At 53.9% G+C, this 21,276-nt stretch overlaps 1 protein-coding gene across 2 annotated transcripts in view; it reads left to right on the forward strand.

Moving 5' to 3' along the window:
* Positions 1-21,276, forward strand: part of PRPF6 (pre-mRNA processing factor 6) — a 32,074-nt gene that overhangs the window by 10,579 nt on the left and 219 nt on the right. Inside the window, exons 5-20 of one of the 2 annotated variants that reach the window (XM_040988322.1) lie at positions 1,096-1,272; positions 1,358-1,513; positions 5,339-5,433; positions 5,700-5,856; positions 6,277-6,439; positions 8,968-9,086; positions 9,713-9,931; positions 13,257-13,379; positions 13,618-13,739; positions 15,438-15,576; positions 16,130-16,249; positions 16,381-16,557; positions 16,941-17,074; positions 17,311-17,402; positions 18,451-18,565; positions 20,119-20,245. In XM_040988322.1, coding sequence (XP_040844256.1) covers positions 1,096-1,272; positions 1,358-1,513; positions 5,339-5,433; positions 5,700-5,856; positions 6,277-6,439; positions 8,968-9,086; positions 9,713-9,931; positions 13,257-13,379; positions 13,618-13,739; positions 15,438-15,576; positions 16,130-16,249; positions 16,381-16,557; positions 16,941-17,074; positions 17,311-17,402; positions 18,451-18,565; positions 20,119-20,245 — 2,235 coding nt within the window. The remainder of the gene's footprint in view (positions 1-1,095; positions 1,273-1,357; positions 1,514-5,338; positions 5,434-5,699; positions 5,857-6,276; positions 6,440-8,967; positions 9,087-9,712; positions 9,932-13,256; positions 13,380-13,617; positions 13,740-15,437; positions 15,577-16,129; positions 16,250-16,380; positions 16,558-16,940; positions 17,075-17,310; positions 17,403-18,450; positions 18,566-20,118; positions 20,246-21,276) is intronic. The other variant, XM_040988323.1, reaches the window with a different exon arrangement.

A 21,276-nucleotide genomic window follows, 5' to 3' on the forward strand; every position in this document is an offset into this window, starting at 1 on the left:
GCTCAATGCAGTGCCTGTATGGAATTCTGGCACTGCAGGCTGAGCTTACTGTGCCATAGTTCTGGCCCTCAAACTGAATTTCAGTAACTGCTCCCAGAGAAGACAGCCTGAACATTGATTGTGTCACCCTCGGTACAGTTGACAAAAATGAAGAGATTAATTGATTTTCTGTTACTGGTTTAGGCCACAAGTAGCTGCAATGGCTAAGGCAAAGGCCTCTGCTGGCCCATGGGGTGCAAGGTTCTTAGCGCTTGGGCTGTTGTCTTCTCCTTTCTCAGGAGAATCATCCAGGATCTGGATTGGAAGTGGAGCAGCCAGGACTTGAATCAGCACCTGTCTGGGGTGCTGGTGTCACGGGTGGCAACTTAGCCCCCTACACTGCACTGCTGGCACTTCAAGAGTATTTGAGGCAGAAAGAGAGGGAGTGTGTACTTCCTCCCACAGCAGCTGAGCTGTGGTCTGCAATCAGTTCAGGTCTTCCCACGGGTGGAAGCGACAGTTTGAGCCATCACTGTGGTCCCCTAGGGTCTGCCGTGTCGCATGCTTGGTGGCTAAGCCAAGAGGCCATCCCATGGGCGCCTTGTATTGGCTGTTCTGGGTCATGCCACACCGTGCGGCTGTCATTTTTTTTTTTTTTAAGGTTTATGTTATTTTTATTGGAAATTCAGATGCACAAAGAGGAGAGACCAAAAGGAAATCTTCAATCCGTTGATTCAATGCCCAAGTGACCACAACGGCTGGAGCTGTGCCAATCTGAAGCCAGAAACCCGGAGCCTCTTCTGGGTCTCCCATGTGGGTGCAGGGTCCCAAGGCTTTGGGGCATCCTCGACTGCTTTCCCAGACCACAAGCAGAGAGCTGGATGGAAAATGAAGCTGCTAGGATTAGAACTGGTGCTCATATGGGATCCCAACGCATTCAAGGCGATGACCCCAGCCACTAGGCTACTGTGCCAGGCCCCTGTGGCTGTCGCTTTACCGCTGAGTCTGAATGCTGTGAGGAATGGCTCACTGTGGACCCCATATGTGCATGGGTGCTAAGGGCTTTGGGAGAGTCTGGGGTCTGGCTGAGAATTCACATCTCTGGCTGGTTTGCAGAGGAAGTTAGCTGAAGTCACAGAAGAAGAGTGGCTGAGTATCCCTGAGGTTGGCGATGCCAGGAACAAGCGTCAGCGGAGCCCGCGTTATGAGAAGCTCACCCCTGTTCCCGACAGCTTCTTTGCCAAGCACCTGCAGACTGGAGAGAACCATACTTCAGTGGATCCTCGACAAACCGTGCGTGCCACCAGGGTGGGACCTGCAGAGTGCTGGGCTGAGTGCTCCTGCATGGCAACTGTGACTTAATCACCTTTTCCCACAGCAATTTGGAGGTCTTAACACTCCTTACCCAGGGGGGCTAAACACGCCGTACCCTGGCGGCATGACGCCCGGGCTGATGACCCCAGGCACAGGGGAGCTGGACATGAGGAAGATTGGCCAGGCCAGAAACACCCTGATGGACATGAGGCTGAGCCAGGTAAGGGCCTCCATGTGGTGTTGAAGGGTTTTAATTTTCTGATTATTAAGCCAGCGTGTTTGTTTTTTAAAAAGCTGACAAACTCAGAAACATGAGAGTTCATTCTTGGAATGCCTTGTCATGAGGTAAGATCCTCATCATGTGAACAAGTGGTGTTGGTCATGTGTTACATCTTACCTTATGTGAGCGTGTAGCGTTGGTCACGTGTTACAGTGTTCTCCCACGGTGGGGGAGTCCTCGCTTCCTGCTCTGGAAACAGATCCTCTGCTCTGGACGTTGCTGCCTCTGACACTGCAGACTTGCTTAAGTTCACAGCACCAGTTGCCTGATCAGAGTAGAGTGTGTGTGGGATGGGGGGCTGCTCTCTGTCCCTGCCCCAGGCCTGCACGCTGTGGAAGCCTCCCTGGGCGGCGTGTGTGTGAGGGCCTATAGAGCTCTGTTGAGTTGCTGGGCTTGCTTATTTCATTTGACTGGAAAGGCAGAGAGATCCGTTGCCTGAATTCCTCCTGAAGTGCCCACAGCAGTCAGGGCTGGTCCGGGTTCTACCTGGGAGACCCTGAGCTAATGCAGGTCTGCCAGGCAGGTGGTAGGAACTACGGAGCCTGCCTCCTCCCAAGTGCCTGTGTGCCAGGAGTGGGAGTGGCTCCCTGGTAAGGGGCGTGGCATCCCCACAGCATGTGGCCTGTGTTGTGCACACTACACTGCCTCTGAGATCTGTGAGGAAATCTCCCACAGGTTGGAAGTAGAAGATGCAATGAATTCAGAATTCAGCCACTTCCTTTCTAGCAGCACAAAAAAACTTGTGCTGTTCCTTTGTGGATTAGAGTGAACGGACAGGGGGTTTGCTGTCCTAGGGGCATGTGTCTCCTGTCTACCCTGTCTCGGTCTTGGTCAGGCTGTGCAGGACCTTCCTGCTGTCCTGCTGTTTCTCCCTGACTAGTTACCCACATGGACCCTCAGGCCCTGCCTCAGAATGTCCCAGTAAACGTTTCTTAATGCCTTTTGCAGTGGAATGCACCATTTCATGCCTGTTCATGTTTGGTGCGTGTGGCTGTGTGGTCACACCATCCGTGGGCACTGCTGTGGCTCCAGTCAGTCTAGAGGCAGACTTGCACTTTCCCTTCTCAACCAGCTTCTGTTTCATCTGCATTTTAATTCATTTTATTCAAAAGGCAGAGTTAGATCTTCCATCAGTTGGTTCGCTCTCAGGTGGCCACTACAGTTGGGGCTGGTTCAGGCAGAGTCAGGAGCCAGAATTCCATCCAAGGCCCCCATGTAGGTGCAGGGGCCCAGCCACTTGGGCCATCTTCTGCTTTCCCAGACCATTAACAGGGAGCTAGTCTGGAAGGGACTGGAGCTGGTGCCCATATGAGATGCCCGTGCTGCAGGCAGTAGCTTCACGCATGACAGCTCCAGTCCCTTTGCTTTTTGTATTAGTCTCTGTACTTTGGGGTTTCAGAGAGGTGTTTAGTTGGGAAATCTGTCCATGCAGGCGTGTGGTTTCCCCAATAGACACACAGTCCAGCATGCTGGAGGCTAGCGACTCTGGGGACAGTAGCTGTTGGAAACAGAGACCTGGAGGTGGTGGGTATCAGGAAGGGGCCCAGGGGAACTGCAATAAGGAGACTTCTGCAGGGCCTCCAGGGTGTTCTCTGTGCTTCATCAGGAGACCCTTCCTCCGGAGAGCAGTACTGTTCCAGGCAGAATGCCTGCCCAGGTCATCTGCCACCAAACGCCCTCCAGCATGGGCCTTGGTGCTGGTAGGATCCAGAGGCTGTCAACTCTGCCCTGGTCGCCATGTGTCATCTCCCACATGGGACCTCTGTCTACTGTCATTGCCACATGTTGGCACCCCCGTGGGGCAGCGAGGATTTTGCTAACTGGACTTCTTGCTTCCTTTATGTTCTTGGAATTGCCTTTGAAAGACTTCTCTCTCTCTCTCTCTCTTTTTTTTTTTTTAAATAGACCTGTTTAATTTGGGGGGATTTATTTATTTGAAGTACAGAGTTACAGAGACAGAGAGAGCTTCCACCTGCTGATTCACTCCAGCTGGGTCTGGACCAGGCCAAAGGGCCTTGCAAGTCTCTCACATGGGAGCAGAGGCCCAAGGCCTCGGGCTGTCTAATGTGCTTTCTCAGGTGCACCAGGAGGAGCTGGAAGGGAATTGTAGCAGACGGGACTCAACCCAGCATCCATGAGGGATGCTGGCAGCTTTACACTTTATGTCATAGCACCAACTGCTACTTTTTGTTTTTAAGATTTATTTATTGGGAAGTCAGATATACAGAGAGGGGGAGAGACAGAGAGGAAGATGTTCCGTCCGATGATTCACTCCCCAAGTGAGCACAACAGCCGATGCTATGCTGATCTGAAGCCAGGAGCCAGGAATTTCTTCCAGGTCTCCCACACGGGTGCAGGGTCCCAAGGCTTTGGGCCATCCTCGACTGCTTTCCCAGACCACAAGCAGGGAGCTGGATGGGAAGTGGAGCAGCTGGGATTAGAACTGGTGCCCATATGGGATCCCGGCGCGAGGACTTTAGCTGCTAGGCCTCACCGCCGGGCCCAAGATTTATTTATTTTTCTTGGAAAAGTGGAATTAGAATTATGGAGAGGAAGGAAAAGCAGAAAGATCTTCCATCTGCTGGCTCACTCCCTAAGTGGCTGCAGTGGTCAGAGCTGAGCTGATCTGAAGCCAGGAGCTTCTTCTGGGTCTCTCACATGGGTGCAGGGTCCCAAGGTTTTGGGCCATTTGGGCCATCTTCTGCTTTCTCAGGCCATAAACAAGGAGCTGGATGGGAAGTGAAACAGCTGGGATTCAAACCGGCGCCTATATGGGATTCTGGCACTTCAAAGTGAGGATTTAGCCATTGATCCATGACGCAGGGCCCTATTTGTCTTTAGAGTAGAGACATGTCAAGTTTGGCCCCTTTAAAAAAATTATTTTTATTAAAAAGTCAGACTAGGGCCCAGTGTGGTGGCCTAGTGGCTAAAGTGGGCTGTTTTTGACGCAGCAGTTGGGATGCTCACCTGCGTAGTTCGTCCTAGTGTGTTGGAGAGAGCAGTTACTCAGTGCTTTGGGAGATGCTGATGGAGCTCTGAGTTCCTAGCTTGCACCTGGCCCTGCCTGGTCCTTTGTGGACATGTGAGGAATGAACTACCAGCTGGCCTTTGTGCTCGATGGTCTTTATGAGCCGGCTAGGAGGTCAGTCACCCCATTGGTTACCACAGTTGATAAGGAGGACTTTGCTGGCAGGTGACATCTCCTTCCTTGCTCCTCAGTTCTGCTCCCTTCCCAGGCTGAGTGCTCAGTTGAGGGAGATGACCTTAGGGAGAGTGTGAACTGTGTCCCAGCTAACTGAAACGAGGGGCCTTTGGGGGCCTGAGGTGAGGGACTCAGCAAGTACATCTCAGACAGTTGGGACAGGCTCTGGTCCACTTTCCACAATGTGGGGCTCGTGGCTCCTGGCCTCAGCCTGCCCAGGCCCTGGCCATTGTGGGTTTTGGTTATGAGGGGTGGGAGCCAGCAGACAGAAGCCCCTCTGCCTTCCAGGTACATGACAAATACACACATGAATAAGGAAGCGTCGGTCTTCATGGTTTCCCAGTTCTGCTCATTTGTCGGCCTTTTATGTTTATACAGGCTCTTTTGTTTCCACGTAGAAGAAATGTATTTGTTATCATCACAGGCTGGTGTTTGGGTTGAAGTCCAGTTGCTTTCCTGATCACCACGGATGGGCCGGCTCAGGGGAGGGCCCCTGGGTCCCTGTGAGCTCTCCTGTTACTTCTCCCCATCACCTCTGGCTGACTCTCGCCTTGGCCTCTCAGGTGTCTGACTCGGTGAGTGGGCAGACTGTCGTCGACCCCAAAGGCTACCTGACAGACTTGAATTCTATGATCCCAACCCATGGTGGTGACATCAAGTGAGTATGTTGAGCTCCCTGGGTCTTGAAGACATGTGAGGTATGACGTGTGTGTTTGGAGGGGTGTGTAGTGGAGCAGTTTAATTTCTGTCTCAGAGCCTGGCCAGGCTCGGGCAGGCCGAGGGAAGCCAATTCAGGCCGAGGGAGGCTGAGGCAGTAGCTGCTACTCCATCAGTCTTGCAGTGGTGCTGAGTGGAATCTTTAGTCCATCAGGTTGGACAGTTTAGGTGTCTGAGAAATGGGTCTGACCCTGTACAATTCTGCAGTGACATCAAGAAGGCCCGGCTCCTGCTCAAATCTGTTCGGGAGACAAACCCTCATCACCCACCAGCCTGGATTGCGTCAGCCCGCCTGGAGGAAGTCACAGGAAAGCTGCAAGTCGCTCGGAATCTGATTATGAAGGGGACCGAAATGTGCCCTAAGGTGAGGTATGCGGGCATGCCACACAGGGTGCCTGCTGCCACCAGAGCTGCTTGCCTCTTTGTGTTGCGACCGGAGGGCACTCAGGAGAAGTGATCCTTGCCACCTGGAGCTGAGGCCCTCTTCCCTCATTGGTGGTGGACGACCAGAGTCAAATGAGTGGTCTGTGGAGTGCTTGGCTTCCTGCGGGTGGGTCAAACAGGCTCTGACATGTGTCAGGAAGTCCCCCTAGTGCTGTGTTGTGTAGACGGTAGTGCTGGAGACCACAGAGGATGCCCTGTGAGTAACTCTGCTGGGCTGTCTGGCACAGAGGTACGGCCTGTGCCCTGTCCCTGCGCCTCTCCCAGAATGTGTATCCTCTCTCGGACTCAGGCAACCATATTAGTCTCTGTGGCCTGCACAGCTGCCTGCTTTTTTCTTCAGAGTGAAGATGTCTGGCTGGAAGCAGCCCGGCTGCAGCCTGGGGACACGGCCAAGGCTGTGGTGGCCCAGGCCGTCCGTCACCTTCCGCAGTCTGTCAGGATTTACATCAGAGCTGCAGAGCTGGAGACTGACATCCGTGCAAAGAAGCGGGTCCTTCGGAAAGGTGTGCTTCCCCAGGGTGTCCGCTCGTTCTCATGGGGCTGAGAAGGACCGTCAGTGGGCTCTGGGCTGGGTGGCCTCTTCCCTTGGACCCTTCACGGGAGGAATGCTCTGGAGAGCAGTTCCTAGCCCTCTTGCCTTTGGCTGGGCTGTGAGGCTCTGCGTGGGTGGGGCAGTTAGCAGGTCCTATCCTCCTCACCTGTGAACTGGGAAGGGTGGGTTAGGCAACCAGATGGGGACTCGTCTGCCCACAGCAGGTCCTTGGCGGATGTGGGCCTGTGTGGGTCTTTAGTGGATATCGGCCTATGTGGGTCCTTGGTGGATAGGGGCTGCTTTCTCTGCTGTCCAGCCAGTGTTATATGGCCCTGCTGGCCCGTGGGGGCTGCACACTGGACCTCCTCGTGCTGGTCAGACTGTCCTGGTAGCTATCAAGAGGCAGTCGTGCCACCCGTTTCTCCCTGGCTGGTAGGTGAAGGGTGTTTGAGGAGACACCCTCTCCCCCCATGGCCATGGGGCAGTTGTTTCTTCTTCCTGCAGGATTGTGAGAGCAATGCTTCTACTCTCTAGAATGTGTCCTGGGCTCCTGGCTTACTCTTACACATAGCCTGAGGGAGTTGAGGGTGCTCGTGGGAGTGTTTCTAATGTGTGTTTGAGGAGCATGGCAGGTAGAATTAGGCAGAGCATAAGTGCTGGTCAGGGACAGTGGTAAAGGCGGGAAATCCCTTAATTACTTCAGTTTCTGTGTGTTAGAGGTCAGGAGACCTTGGCTTTTGCCCCATATCCTCCACTTCCCTGCCTGTGTGCACACACGTGACTACCGTGTGTGAGCGAGCACTGGGGTCTGTGGGAGCTGCATCCCCATGGGTTGGGGTCTGTCTGCACAGTGTCCACTCTGTCCTCAGGACTAAGGCTGCCACCTTGTCTCTTGCCATGTGGCCAGCCACGGCTGTCATGCTGGTGAGTGAGGATGTGACTCTAGACTTGTTCCTGACTGTGTGTCCATTGGTTGAGTGAGTAAGCAATTGATGGCATAGCTCTGGGCTGTGCTCTGTGAAGCCTTGTGGAGGTTAAGGATTTGACGGAGGGGCCAATAGCCCGGTGTTCAGTAGCTGTTTCTCAGCAGATGAGCTTGTTTCACTCTGGGAGCCTGCAGCTGCAATGGGACTCTGCCAGGGTCACTGGACTCATGAGTCAGGATTGGTGGACCTTGAGCAGACTGCTCTGAGGTTCCTAACTTGCTCCTCAAGATGGCCTTTTGTGGCCTGCTTTGGTGTCCAAGTTGGTCATCATGACAGATGTGGTATCCTGGAACAGGCTGTCCTTTCCTCAGATGGGAAGGGATTGCTTCCTCTTGGGAACAGGGGACCATGTCCTGGATTTGTCCGTCTCCACTGGACAGATCAGGCTGTGTCAAGTTCATGTGAGATATGTGTAAGCTGCACATTTTGCAGTGTGAACCCTTAGATCGACTCCCAAGGTTGGTTCACAAATTTATGAGAAGTAAGGTCATTATGGGGACAGCTGTTCCTTTGCTGTGTCCAATCTTGTCCCTTGTCCTATCCCTCCTCATCCATCCTCTGATCTTCTTGTGGCCACGGTGGCCAGAGCTGGGCTATGCCAAGGCCAGGAGCCTGCAGCTCCATGCAGGACTCCCCATGAGTGTTGGGACCCAAGCACTCAGGCCATCCTCCAATTCTCTCCCAGGCACATTAGCAGGAAACTCGATTGGAAGTGTTCTTGAGGGTAGCAGCTGAACTTGCTGGGCCACAGCACCAGCCATTGTGTAGACCTTTGATCCCATGTCCTTGCGGGTGAATACACCCAGTCTCTAAGATACAGAGTATATGTCAGTCCTTGCCTTGAATGCTCTGGGATCCCATATGGGCGCCCATTTTAATCCCAGCAGCCTGCTTTCCAGCCGGCTTCCTGCTTGTGGCCTGGGAAAGCAGTTGAGGATGACCCAAAGCCTTGGGACCCTGCACCCGCATGGGAGACCTGGAGGAATTTCCTGGCTCCTGGCTTTGGATCGGCGCAGTACCACCCTTTGCGGTCACTTAGGGAGTGAATCATCAGATGGAAGATCTTCCTCTCTGTATCTCCTTCTCTCTGTATATCTGACTTTGCAATAAAAATAAATAAATCTTAAAAAAAAAAGAGAGAAGGAAGGGAAAGCACCTCCTGGGAAGAATAGGGGAATGTGTTGTCTCCCCAAAGGAGAAAGAGACAGACCCTGGGCTTCTGGAAGCATCCCACTTTGTCTGGGTGGGAGCCGGCAGAAGACCATCCCATGGGCAGTCTCTGACCAGTTAGGAAGTGGCCGGGCTCTTCCCGTGTTGCCCATCTGAAAGTGGGAATTCCTAGCAAACAGTGCGCTTACAGACATGGGCAGTGAGATACTGGCCAGGGAAAATGGCCCCAGGAGATTTGCCCCACACCTGATGGAAGGTGCCCTGTGTCAGCCAGGGGGTGGCAGATTGCTCAGGCCAGGTGCCCCCCAGTCTTTGACCTGCTTTCCGCTGTGACCGTCCACAGCTCTTGAGCACGTGCCAAACTCAGTTCGCTTATGGAAGGCAGCTGTGGAGCTGGAGGAGCCGGAGGATGCCAGGATCATGCTGAGCCGGGCAGTAGAGTGCTGTCCCACCAGCGTGGAGGTGAGCTTTCCTGGGCTGTGGTTTCTGGTTGGAGAAGGTGGTGTGAGCCCCCAGGCTCCGTCCCGTAACACAGTGGCTGAGCTGGTGGTCTGCAGCCCTACTAGTGGGTCCTGCTGGTGAGAGCTGTGCAGCATGATACTCGCTGCTGTGCAAGGCTCCTGGCTGGGTGTGCCTGCCTGGTCAGTCCAGATGGAGGGTGGTACTCTGCTTCTGCCGGCCCCACGTGGGGTCAGCTGTTTGCCTTGAAGCCACTAAGCGGGTGGGATTTCTACAGTTCCTAGTGTGCTGTGCAGTGGTTTCCTGTTGCCAAGTATGTCTTTCATTAGCCCTAAGGGCTGTTGTGAAATTCTCTGAACAGAATTAATCTTACTTCATTTACATGAGTAAACAGCCCCTGCCCACTTTGAGAGTGCCAGTTGCAGAGTCAGCAGTCTGGGTGGGACACTCGGAAACTGTGGCCTCTCACCTCTATCCACTCACTGCCTGCTCTTGAGGCTGGCATGCTGCATGCCTTGATCCAGGGTCTGGCACATTTGACCAAGAACTCTGTTGGTGAAGCCGCTGCAGGCCACCTCCAGGGTGGACACTGAGCTTCCCTCTCCTGTTGTGACGTTCCCTCTGCCCAGCTCTGGCTTGCTCTCGCGAGGCTAGAGACTTATGAGAATGCCCGCAAGGTCCTCAACAAAGCACGTGAGAACATCCCCACAGACCGGCACATCTGGGTCACTGCTGCCAAACTTGAGGAGGCCAACGGGAACACACAAATGGTGGAGAAGATCATCGACCGAGCCATCACTTCATTGCGGGCCAATGGCGTGGAGATCAACCGTGAGCAGTGGATCCAGGTTGGGCCCCGTGACACCTCTCTCACCAAATCACCTCCCCCAGGGCCACCAGCCCCATCATGGAGTCCACTTCCACCCAGCTTCCTGCTGGGGCATCCTGGGGGTCTCCATGTCTGTTTTGGAAGGGACGATTGTGTTCCAGGCTCCTGTTGGCCAGCTCTGCCTATTGCAGGCATGCAGGGGAGTGAAGCAGCAATGGAAGGTCCCTCCCCTCCCTGTTCCCAGCCAACAAATCCAGACAGCTCTTCAGGAGTGCATGGAGTCTCTGGGTCAAGAGTGGCTAGTTGGAGTGTGTGCCCCCCACCACCACCAGAGCCAGTCTGTGCTTTCAGTGGACTTCAGACCCCACCTCTGCTGTGCCCTCCCTTTGCCAGGGCCTTCTGCTGCCACTGTGACTTCCCCAGTAGCTGCTGCTGGCCGTGTCCTGGTCACAGGGGTTCCCATGCATGGCTCTGCTGCTGCTTCAGTTGTAACTGGGTCCCTGAATTTGCCCCTGGCATGATCTCCAAGTTTATTTTTTTGTTATTTGAAAGTCTGAGTTCACAGAGAGAAGTTAAGACAGACAGATCTTATATCTGCTGGTTCACTCCCCAAATAGCCACCATGGCTGGGGTTTGGCCAGTCTGAAGCTACGAGCTAGGAACTTCCATGGGTACAGGGTCCCAAGCCCTTGAGCCATCCCAGGGCATTAGCAGGGAGAAGGTAGAATGGTAGTGGATCTGCTGGGACATGAACCAGTGCCCATATGGGATTCCAGTGCCATAGGCAGAGGCTTAGGTCATTATACCACCGTGCCAGCTTCCTTTTATAAATTTAAGTAACAAAGTGAGAGAGTGCTTATCTAGACCCACGTTCGGGAGCTGCTGCCTGCTGCCTCCCACAATGTCACTAACAGGGAGTTGGAATGGAAACTGGAGCCAGGCCTTGAGCCCAGGTGCTCTGCTGTGGAATGCAGACGCCCAAGCGTGTCTTGGCCACTGTGCCCAGGCCTTCCCTCACTGCTTTGTCCTGTCACCGGTCTTGGATTCCTTGTGAGGCCTCGCATTGTTTCTTGTGCTTTGGGGTTCATTGAACTGCTGGAGTTTATGGATTTGTGGGTTTCATCAGATTGGATAATTTTGACTGGCATGTGCTCAGATGCCACTCTGCTGGAGGCTGCATGTCGAGTCACTCCAGGTCTTCCATACCCCCAGATGCCTTCTGGGCATTTTTAGTCAATGTAATTGTGCACCATGGCCCCAAGGTGACACGGCTTGTCATCCTCAAGGAGACCCCTGCCCTGGCTCCCGGCAGTATGTGGCTGCTGTAGCCTCTGGGTTGACATTTTGTGTGAAAGACCTAAGGGATGTGCTTTCACTTATGTTTTTATTGCTTATTTTTTCTCAAATTGGTATGGTATTTAGAAGATTTGCTTCTATTTTGTGGGCTCTCTTTTTTTAAAAAAAATATTATTTGAAAGGCAGAATAGAGAGAAGTGGGGAGAGCTTCTGTTTGCCATTTCACTCCTCAGTCAGTCGCAGTGGCCCAGGCTAAGCCATAGCAAAGCCAAGAGCTTCATCTGTGTCTCCCGTGTGGCAGCAGGGGCCCCAACAGTCAGGCCATTAACAGAGCTGGATTGACAGCAAGGCAGCCCGGACTTGAACCAATGCCAGCACGGAATGCCTGAGCTGCAGAAAGTGGCTTAATTTCCTCTGCTACAGCACTACTCCCAGTTCATCTTTGATTTCTTGGTTGTGTAGTTTGTAGCACAAACATTTTTAATTTTGTGTATCAAAATTCTGTGTCAAATTTTGTTTTGTTTATCCTGCACCAGGTGTCATACCTGAGAACTCTTCTCTAACTTGGGGACCTTCAGGTGTAGTGTTTCCCAAGTTTTTTATTATGTTAACCCGCATATGCAAGTGTATAGGTCTGAGGTTCACTCTGAGGTCGCTGTGTGTGTGAGGGGTCCAGTACTGTGCTGGTCTTCCTTGATCACAGGTGGACTCTGAGAGAACCATCTTGATTTACTCCACAAGTGCCTACTCTAGCCATGGCTGAGCCAGGAGCCAGGAGTTCCATCTGCTTCCAGGAGGTATGCCAGCAGGAAGCTGGATTGGAGGCTGAGGGGTCAAAATTTCAATCAGGCACTCCCATATGGGATGTGCAGGTTAAGGGGGGCTGGACCCACTGTCCCTCCCCACCACTCTCAGGGTCTTGTTCCGTCCCCATATCCTGGTCTGCCTTACAGAGCCGGTTCTCAGCAGCTTGCCAGTGCATTGGTAAGGAGTGGGCTCTGAGACAAAACCACTGGATCTCAAACACATACTCCAGAATGGGGTACACTGCCTGCAGTTCAAGTGGTGGCTGCCCCCAGCGCTGCAGTGCTGTCCCCAGAGTGTTGCCACCTGCTGTCCTCTGAGGCGTTTGCAATCCATGGGTATTTTTTATTCCAGTGACGTGTTTGTTTACGTCTTGTGCAACATTTCTGTATTGAGGTTTTTTTTCTCCTCCTTTCCTTCCTTCCTTCCTTTTATTTTTGTTGGAAGACCAGATTATAGATAGAAGGAGATAGAGACAGACCTTCCATCTGTTGGCTCACTCCCCAATTGGCTGCTATGGTCAGAGCTGAACTGATCCGAAAGCAGGAGACAGAAGTTTGTTTCAGGTCTCCCATGTGGGTGCAGGGTCCCAAGGCTTTGGGCTGTCTTTGACTGCTTTCCCAGGCCACAAGCAGGGAGCAGGATGGGAAGTGGGGCCCATATGGGATCCCAGCACGTGCAGCACAGGGACTTTAGCTGCTAGGTTACCACGCTGGTTCCTCTATTCATTGTTTCACCCCCCTGAGTCTTTGTGACAGGCAGTGTGAGGCCAGGAGCCAGGAACTCTATTTGGGTCTCCTATGTGACAGGGACTCAGATGCTTAAACCCTCACTGGCTCTCCCCACATGACTGTTTTAGGATGTCTTAGGGTGTGCATTAGCAGGGAGCTGGACTGGGTTCCCAAGCACAAAGACCTGCGGTTGCCCCCACACCGGGGATGCTCTGCTTGTGCTGGGTTGCCCTCTCTGCACCCACAAAATCACAAGTGCTTTCCCGCTGGTTGGTCTGCTTGCTAACATGTTCTTGGAGATCCGGAGACTGGCCCTCTAGACTTCAGTCTACTGTGTGTGTGAAGAGTGAGTCCCTTTGAGTCGGTTTCAGTCTTGAATTCCAGTCCAGTGAACTCAAGTGTTTGGATATCAGTTCATATGGAGTAAGAACCCTATTGCCACTGTGTGTGAAATAACATCTCCTGAGGGAGCTGGTCAGCCCATTGAATTGCACATCTGTGTCCCCCTTCCAGGATGCTGAGGAGTGTGACCGGGCAGGGAGCGTGGCTACCTGCCAGGCAGTCATGCGTGCTGTGATTGGGATCGGAATTGAGGAGGAAGACCGGAAGCACACCTGGATGGAGGATGCTGACAGTGTGAGTCTGCTGTGGGGGACTTGCCCTGCATGCCCAGCTGGGCTGACAGTTCTGTGAGGGCTCGGTGTGGACATAGATGTGGGGGCTCGCCCTGCACACCCAGCTGGGCTGACAGCTCTGTGAGGGCTCGTTGTGGACATGGTGCACTGAGTCTACTCTGGACAGAAGTGAGATTCAGAGAGCTCCTATCTGCTGGTCACTCCCAGAATGCCTTCTCATGCATGTGTCTTCTGCTCAGTGTGTGGCCCACAACGCTCTGGAGTGTGCACGCGCCATCTATGCCTACGCGCTTCAGGTGTTTCCCAGCAAGAAGAGTGTGTGGCTGCGGGCAGCCTACTTTGAGAAGAACCATGGCACAAGGTAAGTGGTAGGACACCCCACATAGGGACCTAATGGCATGCTACCAGATTTGTGCTGGGATGTCCACAACCATTAGCGTACACACCACCTGCTCTCACACACACAGCAGTGTACACACCACCTGCTCTCTCACACAGCAGTGTACACACCACCTGCTCTGTCACACACACAGCAGTGTACACACCACCTGCTCTCACACACACACAGCAGTGTACACACCACCTGCTCTCACACACTGTACACACCACCTGCTCACACACAGCAGTGTACACACCACCTGCTCTCACACACTGTACACACCACCTGCTCTCACACACAGCAGTGTACACACCACCTGCTCTCACACACTGTACACATCACCTGCTCTCACACACACACAGCAGTGTACACACCACCTGCTCTCACACGCACACAGCAGTGTACACACCATCTGCTCTCACACACTGTACACACCACCTGCTCTCACACACTGTACACACCACCTACTCTTTCACACACAGCAGTGTACACTCCACCTGCTCTCACACAACAGTATGCACCGGTAGAGGCAGAAGCTGGCACAGTGGGTGCCTACACACTGGCTGGGCGATGGCAGGGTCACACCACTTTGCAGTCCTGGTTCTCATTTAGGCCATGCTGGCATGAGTTTTTGCTGGAGCTTGTGCTTGGAGGAGGGCATGACAATGCTAATTGTCTTTTTAATTGAAAAAACATTTTGGGTCTGCCCTGTTGGCTGTAGCACAGCTTCTGTTGTAAATGTGTGCCTCTCAGACCCCCTGCCTGTCCCCTCTTCAGTCCTCAGTCCCTGCTGCCTGTGGAGTGGAGATGCTGAACTGCTTTGATTTCTGGCATTGTTTGAATCTTTCTGGGGTCAGTTTCCACTGCCCACTCCCACCAGCTGGCTTGTGATTGGGAGCTCAGGGCACCTGGGACCTCCCTGACCTGAGGTGTGGTGTCTTTGTCCCTTGGGTGTGACAGGAAGCCAGCAGCCACCATGTGCCAATCTGCAGAATGATGTGGGGAGGCAGCAGGCCTGGGGTCTGGGTTATCCTACAGGTGGCACTTCCTGCAGCATGGTCTGGTCTGCGCCCTTTGTCCTGTTGCCAAGCACAGGGCGGGGGAACACTGAGCAAGGCAGGGACTGGCAGGGTTGTACTCACTTGTGTCTGGAGCTACTTTCTTCCAGGGAGTCTGCCTCTTTGGAGACTGGGGCAGCTTGGGGCCGTAATCTTTATCGGAGCATCCAGGGTGCACCCTGGTCCAAGATGAAAAGGCCTCTTCTGTCCCCAGACTGGAGTTATCACTGGCCCCAGGGCATGCGGCTGTAAATGCGTCCCCTGTGAAGTCTGCCAGGCACTGCTGCTAAACAATGTGCTGCTTTGTGGGCCTGTGGCTTACGTGGAGCTAATGTACAGAGGAAGGTTCCCCCTTGCTCTCCCCATCATAAAGCCTCGTCAATCATTGACATGCCAAACCTTGGAGCAGCAGCTGGCTAATCGAGCCCAGGCCATGCCCTGCATGCCCAGTGCCCTGTCCGTGGCCCTGTGTGTCCGGTACCCTGTCCTTGGCACTGTGTACTCAGTCTTCTGCTCATGGCGCAGTGTGCTCGGTTCCTTGTCCATGGTGCAGTGTGCCCAGTGCCCTCTCTGTGGCCCTGCATACCTGGTGCCCTGTTCATGGCCTGGCTTCATCTTGCAGGGAGTCTCTGGAAGCCTTGCTGCAGAGGGCGGTGGCCCACTGTCCCAAGGCAGAGGTGCTGTGGCTCATGGGTGCCAAGTCCAAGTGGCTGGCAGGGGACGTGCCTGCAGCAAGGAGCATCCTGGCTCTGGCCTTCCAGGTGGGTGAAGGGCTGCCTTGATGGGGACTTTGGGCATAAAGATCCACTTTGGCAAGTGGTTGGAGCTGCCTGTGAGCTGAGGACAGCCCCATGGTGGATGTGGCTCTCAGTCCCCACCACGCAATGTGTTAGGTAGTTTTCACCCAGTGTCTATCTGTGACCCTGATCCAGGTGAGCACAATGACGCCAAACAGGTCTGGCTGAGACTTCTGCTCAGGCCTTGGTGACACCATTACCTGCTTCTCAAATCTGGCCCAGGGTCACTGCACATGGTCTGCTCTAACAGACTTGAGGGCAGTGGCCAAGTGTTCTTTGGATTTGCCTGGAGCCAGTCCTGACCTCCAGGAGCCCTTGCTGCAGTGTTGGTGACCCCTGAGCATCCCTGGTTCCTACCCAGGTTCAGGGCCAGCACAGGGTGCAGAGGGTCCATCTGGGACTTCAGCAGAGTGCAGGGCTTGGTGGCCACATCCTTGTTGGGTGCTGTGAAGGCCTCTTGTGCCCGGGAGGAGCTGGGGTGGCCCCTGGCCCAGGCACTTCCCGGCTTGCCTTCCAGGCCAACCCCAACAGCGAGGAGATCTGGCTGGCAGCTGTGAAGCTAGAGTCGGAGAATAACGAGTATGAGCGGGCCAGGAGGCTGCTGGCCAAAGCCCGGAGCAGTGCACCCACAGCTCGGGTGAGTGGAGGAGGGGTGGCTGAGGTGGGAGATGGGTGGAGGCCTGATACGGTGTGCACAGTCTCTGTGGTGTGCTGAGGAAGGCAGAGAAAGTGGAAGGGCTCAATCCCACATGACTGCGCTCTCCACAGGTGTTTATGAAATCTGTGAAGTTGGAATGGGTGCTGGGGGACACAGCAGCTGCCCAGGAGCTGAGTGAGGAAGCCCTGCGGCACTATGAGGACTTCGCCAAGCTGTGGATGATGACTGGGCAGATGCTGGAGCAGCAGGGGCTGACTGAGAAGGCCCGGGATGCCTATACCCAGGGGGTGAGCACTGCTGGGCCCTCACGGAACCAGGGTTCCTGGCATGGGCCTCACCACCCTGCTGGACACTGCAGGGCTGAATCCTAGTGGTCAGTCCTCCCCTGGACTCCAGTGATTGAGCCTTGCTGGGTTTTCCTCCTCTGCAGTTAGCAGGTGCAGAGCATGGAGCGCCTCAGTGAAGGCTGATGTGAGCATGGCACCCCTCAGCCACACAAATCTGTGCACAGACACAGAGCATAGCGCTGCTCAGCCCTCACACAGCTCTGTACAGGAGCAGAGTAGCTCTATAGGGCCCCAGGGAACTCTACAATGCAAGGGGATGCCCACAGGTGTGTTGGAACCAGTGTGCCCCGCTACCTGCTCTGACTCAAGTTTGTTGGCCACAGCTGAAGAAGTGTCCCCACTCCACACCCCTGTGGCTCTTGCTGTCCCGGCTGGAGGAGAAGATTGGGCAACTGACCCGAGCACGCGCCATCTTGGAGAAATCTCGTCTGAAGAACCCTAAGAACCCTGGTTTGTGGTGAGTTCAGATATAGCCTGGCTGAGGGCAGCAATGGTTTGATGGCCCTGGGGTGAGCCGCTGTTTGTGAGGAGACACCACTGTGGCCACGGGGGCACCCCGGGCCTTCCTGGCCAGTATCCTCGCCCTGGGTGCCCTCTCTGCTGGACAACTTCAAAATCTGAACAGGCTGCAGGGCACAGCTGCGACTGTGGGAGGCCACAGGGGCTTGACGCACCTGCGGGCTGTGTCCTCAGGCTGGAGTCGGTGCGGCTGGAATACCGGGCCGGGCTGAAGAACATTGCCAACACACTGATGGCCAAGGCGCTGCAAGAGTGTCCCAACTCGGGTGAGTGTCTTGTGGGGACAGGTGCAGGCCTAACCCTGTTTACTCTGTGTGTCTCCCCACCCACCCTGGGCCATCACAGGAATCGAGAGCAGAGCCAGCAGGATGTGGAATCCCACATGGCACCAAGGCTTTTTTTTTTTTTTTTTTTCCCGTTTCCTTTCTAGTCTTTTTGAAGATTTTTTATTTTTTGTTTACTTTTCAATTTATCAGAAAGGCAGATTTACAGAGAGAAAGATTTTCCATGTGCTGGTTCCACTCTCCAGGTGGTAACAATGGCTGCAGCTGAGCCAGTCTGGAGCCAGAAGCTTCTTCTGGGTCTTCTATACGGGTGTAGGTTCCCAAGACTGTGGGCCGTCCTCCACTGTTTTCTCAGGCCACAAGCAGGGAGCTGGAAGGGAAGTGGAATAGCCAGGGCATGAACCAGCACCCATATGGGGTCGCAGCATGTGCAAGACAAGGGTTTAACCATTGAGCCACTCTACTGGGCCCCCTGCCCAGTCTGAAAAGCAGGTTTTAATGAGAATGTTTGGATCTTGGAGAATCTGAATTTTTCTGTGGCTGCCTGCACATTTGCCTCCCCACCTGCTTGGCCAGCAGCGACATGATCAGTGTCTTCCTGTTTTTCCTCTGATCTTGTTTTGAGAGAGCCGTCTTCCCATTACAATCTACTAGCATCTTTAAAGATTCATTTATTTACTTATTTATTTGAAATGCTAAATTAAGAGGGAGATTTTTCATCCACTGACTCACTTCCTACATCATCATAATGGCTGGGGCTGAGCCATGTGAAAGCCAGGAGCCTGGAGCTCCATCTGGGTCTCACTTGGGCTGTCACCTGCTGTGGTCCTGGGTCAATCAGTAGGAGCTGGAAACCCGTGCTGCATGTGAGGTGCCAAATTATGTCCCCGTGAGAGGGCCCCTACCTGGGGAAAGCCTGAAGCCCCAGGTTGTGGTGTGGCTCCCCAAGTGGACCCTGGCCAAGGTGCTGGAGGTGGGTGGGTTTTAGGGTGAGAGGTTGCAGCAAGGGGTATCACTGCCTGTACTGCAGGTGTGCTGTGGTCTGAAGCCATCTTTCTTGAGGCGAGGCCACAGAGGAAGACCAAGAGCGTGGATGCCCTGAAGAAGTGTGAGCACGACCCACATGTGCTGCTGGCTGTGGCCAAGTGAGTAGGGTCCCAAGGGATTGAAGCCATGATGTGCTGTCCCCACTGCCCGCCTTGCCTGGGCTCACCTGGCTTGGTCTGGCCCTGGCTACAGGGACTGTGTGGGTGGCAGCTGTTCCTACAGTGACCAGTAGGCAGGCAGTGCAAGGAGCGGCCAAGCCAGAACCTGTAGGTACCACCTCACTGTGTCTGGGGGCTGTAGAGACAGCAGGGAGCAGGGAGGCAGAAGGAGTAGACAGGTCAGCAGAGGGGTCCCTGGAGCCAGCCTGACTCTTGCAGCGTGACAAGGACTGAGGTCAGGAGGGAGGTTGGCAGCTTGGAAAGAACTGCTCCATGTGCCCCACCCCCACCTCTTTCCTTTGGTGGTGCCTCTAAAACTTGGTGCAGCTACCCAGACAGTCTCATCAAGCCCCTGCCCCCTCCCACTGGCGTGGGGCTCTACAGGGATAGAGCGGCCATAAACCCTCGTAAAAGGCCTTGCTTAAGTCAACAAGTCCCTCTCTGCTATCTGGGTTTGTGTTCTTTAAATCACAGTTTATCTAACACTGGGCAATTAAGGATACCCACAAGGCTTAAAATCCAATCAGGCTATCAGTCTCAGTGATCCCTGGTACCTGTAGTGGAATGGGGGTACAGGTGGCTGAGGATGGAGGTGGCCCTGGTCCTGGGCTCTGGCCTGCTCCTCTAGGCTAAGTGCTGGGCCCCAGATGGAAATGTGTCCCAGGACCATGTTTGTGCTTACTTGGGTTGGATAGGAGGCCGTCTGCAGCAGAGGGTCCTGACCAAATCCTGGCTTCATGCTCCAGCCACATTCAGTGACATCTCCTTAGTGTTTGTGGAAACTGGAACTCAAGTTTATTTTGGTGCAAAAGATTGAGACCCATGATATCTTTCTTCTAGTGTGCATTTTCTTCAACTTCCTAAAAACCTGTTCGAGATACCTGCTGAGAGGGCTCCCTGGATGCCCATGACAGCTGGGGCCAGGCCTGCATCCAGGTCTCCCATATGGGACCCTAACTGCTGTCCCCAGGGTCTGCACTAGGGGACCCTCAGCCATGAGACTGCTGGGTGGAAATGCCGCCCCTCTGTGGACTTTGTGCCCCCTTGCATACATGGGTTCCAGAATGCTGTCACCCCAAAGCCAACATCTCTGAGCCCCATTTTCCATGGACTTTAGGGACCCCCTTCCATTTGGTTCAAAGAGTCACCATGTTGAATTTGAAAATGCTGCTGTACCGTGCACCTGAGTTTTCTTCAGCAAAGTTCTGTGGCAGCATTTGGCCCAGAGGCTTGGCTTCCAGTTGACACCCCCCACATCCTATCCCAGAGCATATGGGTTCAAATCCTGCAGACCCTAACCAGCAGGGTGGGCTGCAGTGGTGGGGCACTGGGGATGAAGTAGACAAGGGACTCTGACTCGCTGCCCTTAGGGTGAGTAAGCAAGGCACCTGTGGAAGCACTTGTGAGCAGCTCCAGTGCTGGTCAGGGGCAACTGCAGGCTGTGCCTGGCCCAGCTGCTGGCCTAGGTCCCTAGCATGCTTCTTCCCCAACAGACTGTTTTGGAGCGAGCGGAAGATCACCAAGGCCAGAGAGTGGTTCCACCGCACAGTGAAGATCGACTCCGACCTTGGGGACGCCTGGGCCTTCTTCTACAAGTTCGAGCTGCAGCACGGCACCGAGGTGAGATGACTCTGGGGTAGGGGGACACAAATAGCTTCAGGAGTGGCCTAGTTCCCCCACCAGGCTTTGGACACACACCCAGACTCAGGTGCCTGATTCGGTTCAGGGGATAGTTGCACACTTTGGTGAATTTAGTTGGGGGGGGGGGGGGTGCGCAGGCATCCACAGCCATGAAGGTCACTTGGGATGTCCACTCCCCAAGTACCTGGCCTCAAGTCCCAGCTCTGTTTCCAGTTCCTGCTTGCTACTCATACATCCTGGGATCATCAGGGGACAGATCCAAGGGTGTAACCTGCCACTCACACAGGGTACCCCATCTAAAGAGTGAAGTGCAGATGGAAGGTCTCTCTGTCTCCTGTCTCTGCCCTTCACGTAAAAGCAAAAAATTTTTAAATATATTTTTATATTTTTAATATATTTTTCTATTGTATATATTTTTATATATAAAATGTCAAAGTATTTTCTATTTTTAAAAATATTCACTTATTTGAAAGAGTCACAGCAGAGAAAGAAAGATCTTGGATCCACTGGTTCATTCCCTGGGTCTCCACATGCCTGAAGCTGAGCTGGTCTGAAGCCTGGGGCCAGGAGTTTCCTCTGGGTCTCCCATGTGGACAGAGGGGCCCAAGCAGTTGAGCCATCCTCTGCTGCTTTTCCCAGGCTATAAACAAAGAGCTGCATGGGAAGCAGAGCAGTTGAGTCTCAAAGTATACCATTTGAGATGCTGATGCTACAGGCAGAGGCTTAATTCGCTGCACTGTGGCACTGGCCCCATTACATACATAGGTTTTTCCAAAAGGAAAGAAACAGGTAGGAGCAGAGCTGGAGTCTATTGAGGTCTGAGCTGGGTGTGGCTTTCCCAGAGAGCCGGGGCAGCAGCTGCCCTACCAGGTGGCAGCAGAATCGTGCTCACGGGGCCAGGGCAGCCTCCCTGCAGGCTGTGGCCAGACCGCATTCAGGGTCAGCTTGTTTCAAGGCCAGGCTAGGGAGAGGGATGTGCAGTCCCCAAGGCTTGGCTGATGTGCCCTGTG

This window comes from Ochotona curzoniae, unplaced genomic scaffold (genome assembly GCF_017591425.1).
Source record: "Ochotona curzoniae isolate NIBS_2020 unplaced genomic scaffold, NIBS_Ocur_1.0 contig_48, whole genome shotgun sequence".
Classification (NCBI taxonomy): Eukaryota; Metazoa; Chordata; class Mammalia; order Lagomorpha; family Ochotonidae; genus Ochotona; species Ochotona curzoniae.